The sequence below is a fragment of the Triticum aestivum genome, chromosome 5A (assembly GCF_018294505.1).
Source record: "Triticum aestivum cultivar Chinese Spring chromosome 5A, IWGSC CS RefSeq v2.1, whole genome shotgun sequence".
Lineage (NCBI taxonomy): Eukaryota > Viridiplantae > Streptophyta > Magnoliopsida > Poales > Poaceae > Triticum > Triticum aestivum.
Window position 1 is genome coordinate 37885091 of NC_057806.1, and position 6712 is coordinate 37891802.

The 6712-nt window shown below is 44.6% G+C and overlaps 1 protein-coding gene across 1 annotated transcript; it reads left to right on the top strand.

Moving 5' to 3' along the window:
* The first annotated feature begins 2167 nt into the window (after positions 1 to 2167).
* Positions 2168 to 6005, top strand: LOC123102165 (bidirectional sugar transporter SWEET17). Its single transcript, XM_044523465.1, has 6 exons — positions 2168 to 2285; positions 2438 to 2474; positions 2630 to 2843; positions 3942 to 4106; positions 5435 to 5554; positions 5634 to 6005. The coding sequence occupies exons 1-6, from the start codon at positions 2252 to 2254 to the stop codon at positions 5814 to 5816; spliced, it is 753 nt and encodes a 250-aa protein (XP_044379400.1). The 5' UTR covers positions 2168 to 2251; the 3' UTR covers positions 5817 to 6005.
* Positions 6006 to 6712: the final 707 nt, after the last annotated feature.

Genomic DNA, 6712 nt, shown 5'->3' on the forward strand with positions numbered 1-6712 from the left:
TCCTGCGCGAGTCCATCTACACGCATCGGGCGCCGAGTCTCCGCTGCGCCACGCCGCCGAGATCCGCCGTCTTCGATGCGGAGGAGGAAACACCGCTCCACCTCTGAGCGCATCGCCGGCCACCTGCCGCGATGTCGTGCAAGTCCAGCTCTGGGAAAGCACGCAGGGAATCACGATCTTCAAGACGACGCCCTCAGGAGGGGAAGCGATGTCATGCCATCGCCTGGTCCTGCACCGCAGGTCCTGGGCTTTCACCCGAAGAAAGTGACCCGAGAGCGGAGGAGGTCGGAGAACTCCACAACGGCCCCCGGGAGGAGAGCGACATCCGCAGACACTGCGCCGTTGGCTTTCGCCCGGAGCAACCCTACCTCCACACCCTCACGCTACCGGACGAGGATGGGGGAACCCCGGCGCCGCCAGCATGCGAACCCACTGGCCCAAGCACCTCATGCGCGGCGGCGGCGCCATCACCACGCACGACCACCAACCTCACCGCCAGCCGAAGCCAACGGGCCAGATCGGCCGAGCCCGCCACGGCCAGATCTGAAACCACGGGCGCCGTCGCATCGAGGCAGCCACGAGCAGCCGGCAGCCCATCATCTGCGAGAGGTCGAGGACGCCGCGCCGAGCAGCCGCCACGCCGGCCGAAGACACCGAGGACGAGACTCCCACAACCACGGGCTCACGCCGGCGACCTAGGCCGCCGAGCGAGCGGAGATCCCCGCCGCCACCGTCCTCCGACGCGGGCTTCGCCCGGCGGACTCATTCGGCGGCGGCGGGAGGGGGGCGTGATGTAGAGGGGGGCGGCGGCGGCGTTCCTAGGGTTCCCCCGAGCCGCCCTAGGGACGTTGTGGAGCTATAGCGCGCTATTTAAAATGTTTGCTCATTTGTTTGGACCAAAGTCTCTTAGCGCAAGACCTTTTGAAAACGCTATAGCGTGCTATAGCGGGCTATTTAAAATAGAGGATTGCACACATGCGCCAATGGACTAATCTCCACACCGGCCCACGGCAAGACAACCTTTTCCTGGCTAAAGGGATAACATGTGTCCTCTGCATCTATCGATGCACACAGCCTTACCGTAAGACAATCCTGCATGCATGTGTTGATCACGTCATGGTGACACTCTACCGCTGAGTTATATCTCTTCGCCGTCCCATACGAATCCTAACGCAAAGGGGCGAGAATATTTGCTGATTAAATAAACAATTCAGGAAATGTTCTCAAGAAAGAATGAAAAGGAACCAAGGACTGACTGCAAGTACATCAAGTATAGTAGATAAAGAATAAGAAATCAAATGGGGATTCATGAAACTAATTGCAAAGATATACATCTCAATTATGGTGTCCTCTAGGGGAGAGGAAGGACAGTGAAGCGACGGCCGGAGTTCTGTTTGAGATCAAACGTCTCCACTCTCTTCACAAGAGCATCTCCTCTTGAAGCATACCTTTCCTTCTTAATATCTTTTGTAATAACGGGCTTAGTCAGCTGTTCACACTTTGGTTTCCTGCTCAACCCAGTTATGGCTTCATTTCTTGTAATCGTTTGTACGACCTTGTTTGGTCTGACCTTCTTTGGCTTTATTAATTTAAAGCCAGATGTCTCTTGCGCCTTTTATAAAAAAAAATAGCACGCATGCATCAACCTCCACACCATCTCATGATAATAAAACCTTTTTGTTCTTCGAAGGGATGTGCTGAAATGATTTGCCGATTAAATGCACACAGGCTTATTATCGTAAGACGATCTTGCGTGCATGTGCTGAAATGATTTGCCGATTAAATAAAAAAATTCAGGAAATATTCTCAAGAAAGAATAAAAAGGAACCAAATTAAGGACGACCGCAAGTACATCAAGTAGAGTATAGATAAATAAAATGAAATCAAATGGGGATTCGTGATGATAACTGCAAAGATATACATCTCATTACATATCTGCAAGAAAACAAGGGAGAAATAAGCATGTCGATCTCTGCCTTTTGGTCAACCGGATCTGCATCAACATATTATAGTGATCTTGTGTTGCACGAGGCAGCTATCTCAGGCCCAGCTTCGAATTAATTCGTAACCGCCTGTCCCTCTCATCCAGCAGTGCAGGCTCGATCGTGCAGTGCTTTCTCCGCATTAAGTACGATGGATGTCCTCCTAGTTTGGAGATCATCGTCCTTTAATTTCGACCTCCTCATTAAGTTTGACGCACCTCTTCTTCATCCTCCCTTCCACCAGCTTTCTCGGCTGGCAGCTGCGCGCCATGAACTCCACTCTGTTCATCATCGGCATCATAGGTATGCACATGCATGCTTGAGTCTCTCTCTCTCTCTCTCTCTCTCTCTCTCTCTCTCTCTCTCTCTCTCTCTCTCTCTCTCTCACGCACCCACCCTTACTTTGTTCTTTGTTCATTGTTGTTTGACCATAAAGCCTCCTTTGCATTTTGCAGGAAACATCATCTCGGTTCTGGTCTTTGTTTCTCCCATGTAAGAGCATGCGATCATGCACGCATTTACAGAAGCATGTATTTTGTTTCTGCTTATTCTTTTTTTTTCGAAGGAGGATCGACCTCCGGATTTTGTTTATGTTGTTGCTTGCATGCATGGCTGATTGCTGTTGTTGCTTTACAAACATGGTGCAGCCCCACATTCTGGAGGATCGTGAGGAGCAGGTCGACGGAGGACTTCGAGGCGGCGCCGTACGTCCTCACGTTGCTCAACACATTGCTATGGCTATACTACGGCTTCACCAAGCCTGACGGCCTGCTCATCGCCACAGTCAATGGCTTCGGCGCTGTCATGGAGACCATCTACATCGTCCTCTTCCTTGTCTACGCGGCCGATCATGCCAAAAGGGTATGTGAGGCCACAGGGTCTACGAATCGCAAAAAAAAAAAGGCCACACGGTCTACAAATATAACCCATTTTTATCTTTAGACAACAATTTACTCCTGAATTTGTATGTTCCCCTATTGATGGAACTATAGGAGTAGCTTGCCCGATCACATTAAGGGGAGTAGCTCGTCTTGACCGAGTTAGTTGTATGTTTCCCCATTAAGGGAACAAGAAGGGTGGTCAAGTAATTTCATACCCTAAACTATTTAGAGCATGCTTGGATCCAAGGGACTATTTTTAGTCTGACTAAAAATAGTCTCTTTTAGAGGCTAAAGTCCCAAGCACACCTGACTAAAGAGAGGCTAGGACTAGTCTTGAGGCTAAAAAAATTTAGTCATAGGAAACCTACTAAAATATGTATTAGCCCTCTCTCTCCTCATTTAATTTCTCTCCTTGAACACATGCGAGTTTTGGATTGGAGGGTTTGAAGGATAATAAATGCTCAATAACTTGATTTTAGTCTCTTTAGTATTTGGATCCGAGCATGGGTGAGGCTAGCAAGTTTTAGTCCCACTACTTTTAGTCATGGGACTAAAACGTATCCAAACACCCTCTTAATTAGTGGCTATCTTTAGACGCAACATATCTATCATATTAATTGTTTCTATTGAGTTGCATTCTTTCCCTTTGGACCCACTTATCTTGTGTTCCTATTTCAGCTGCCTTAATTAATGTGGTTATTTTCGACATTTTCCTGAGTTACTCTAAGGGGGTGTTTGGTTCCAGGGACTTTTTTTGTTGGGACTAGAAAAGGTCCCTACCAAACCAAACAGGGTGGGACTTTTTTGGGACTTTTTGCTAAAAGTCCTTAGAAGCACCTCCTTGAGAGTCTTTTTCAAAAAGTCCTAGGGACTAGAAAAAGTCCTAGGGCTAGAGAACCAAACACCACCTAAGAGTAGCTTCATTGTCATATTTCTTTTTTGGCAATTTTATGATATAGTTCGACTGTGAAAATGTCATAATAATTTTACTATATATTATATGTATGGATGATCGCATGGCAAGCGCAATCAGCCATCTAAAAGTGTCCAATCAATAATATCATGTCAACTTTTGCAGGTTAAAACCACAAAGTTGGTGGCAGCTTTGGACATTGGATTTTTTGGGGTCGTGTTCGCGACCACAACATTCGCCATTCGTGGGCTTGACATGAAAATCGTGGTCATTGGATTGATATGTGCTTGCCTTAGCGTGTTCATGTATGGGTCCCCACTCGCTGCCGTGGTAAGGCCATTACACCAAGACCCAACAAATAAATCAGTCATCATATTTTTCGTGGCTATTTTTATTTCTTTTCTTAATCTGATGATTGACACAAGAGAGATAGTGTGTGTGGGTAATTGCGCTATGCTGACATTAATTTTTGGCCCATACATATATAATGATTTTTAATAGTTAAATCCTAGCAAATAACTCACTTTGCAACAATACTAAGAGCAAAACTGTTCAATTTAAACGAGTGTTGGACGCACTTTTCTCTAAATATAACCAACACCCTAAAACATCTTCTTTGAAGTTGTATAGTACTCCAAAAGTTACATTATTCGAATCATCTTTCAAATACTTTTGGTGGCATATGACCTGTATTTTGTTAGTAAAATCTGTGTTCATACTTATGCTCCATAAGACTATAATACAGTACATAATATAGAACAAATAATATTCATAAAAGATTGATCCTTATTTTTATCCAGTTAGATCTTAGTTCGAGGTGGGAAAGCACTACCAGATCATCTCTAACCATACACATACATACATACACATCGTGAGACAGCCATTCAGTTGGGATACGTACGCAAGGTTTCGGTCAAGCTATACAGTTTCCATTAGCTAACGCTTTCTTGTACGGCATGTGCACACCTTGCGTACGTACCTCCAGACAAGAGATATGCTATACATATGTGTAGGTCAACATCTCAACATATATACACCTGCATTTAACAAACATAGATGCAGTAAATGTACACGGATATGATGGACATGCCAGTCGTCTTGAAAACCCATATATGTGGAAACACGATATGCAGAATATATTCGTTACATTACATTATACAAAGCGTGGATGGCATGTCGAATTTTCTATTTATTTTTTTGGCGGGGAGATCTCATGTGGGTTGTTTGATTGGACGCAGAACCACTATTTTTCAGAGGAAACAGCCAACTAACACAGTAGCTGGCTGATCGATCGATATCTTCGTGATGTACTTATAGTATCAATATGGGGTTATAATATTGTAGTCCTACATCCTTTTGCTTAATTAAGCTCATAGCTACGTGCTGATCACTATCTAAATCATTCCAAAACAAGTCAGAGACACGTTCTTGCACTGTCACGTGTGAATGAATGAATGCATGAGGAGTATACAGGCCTACTACTACTGTAGTCATCATGTCATGTTAAATTAGGTGTGCGAGTGGGCCAAGATCTCGATTGAGAAGGCAGGCTGGCCGGCTGCTGTTTTCGTGGGCCTGATTGCCACGCCCTTTAGTTGCTGCTCCGCTAATTGGTTTCATGTTCCTGAACAACGTGTGTAAATTTGTGGCGGGAACAGAGAAGGGTGATCGCCTCGAGGAGCGTGGAGTACATGCCCTTCTTCCTCTCCTTCTTCCTCTTCCTCAACGGAGGCGTCTGGGCCATGTATGCCATACTCGACAAAGATGTCTTCCTCGGGGTAAGTCTTACACTTATTGGGGTTAATGAAAATGGAAGAGTGTTAGTGATCTTTAAGTGGGATGTTAATGAAAATGCAGGTCCCAAATGGGATAGGTTGCTTCTTGGGAGGTATCCAGCTGGTTATCTACGCGGTGTATAGGAACAGTAAGGTCGGCTGTCAGTCTCAGGGCACTCACGAAGCATCATACGATGCTTCGACATCTCTTCTGTCCTCCTATGCCGACACACATGGCCAGAACGATGTATCCACTCATGTTTAGTGATTTCGAACGATGTGCCGAAATATTACTACTATAGTGATTGTGTAAAATTATGTAATTTTTCGTAGAGTGAAGTCCAATTTTTACCTCTACTTGATATTTGTAAAGCTAGCTAGGTAAGTTTTCATCTGAATACCCTATTTAACAAAAGTTTTGCAAGTTTGTATCCCAATTACCGAAAGTTTTCCCTGTTTTTGTCTCATTAAAGTTTATATTTTAAGAGTGGTCTGCTATGTGGGCCTTAGCGGTTTGGTATATGGCGTGATAGATAGCGGTTTTCCTCCTTGTATATTTTCCCCGCGCATGGATCGATTCGCGTCCATAAGCTAAGTTGTACTCATTCCAAACACCCACATGCAACTATTTAGCGGAACCAATTGAACGATGCAGTGCGTTTGTACAGCTGACGACCATTAGAAAAAATCATGTCTGACTAAGCTATTCGGCTTGTTCGTGTGAAGAACATTGTTGTATAAAAAACGATGGCATGACATGTCACGCGTACATGGCAACAGGACACATGGTTGCTCTCAAAACATTATAAAGGATATAACTGGTAAAACTTTCCTTAAATGAGGTAATTCGGATGATACCAAATTAGCATAAAAATGTCAAAGTAGAGGGTAAAAATCAGAATCACTCTTTTTCTTTCATATGATCATGCATAAATTTTTTGAACATCTTTACTAATGCAACAAATAATGTACATAAAGATGTACATTGCAACATCTTTTTAAAAAAACCAGAATACTTCTCTATTCCATTAACCAGAACAACCAGCTAAATCGTTGGTAACCAGACTACAAGCGAAGTCCGGGACCCCATCCGCCCATACAGTTGAGGACGCAAGCTCTAGGCTAGCACCAAATGTGCTAAAGAATCAGCTACTTTATTAC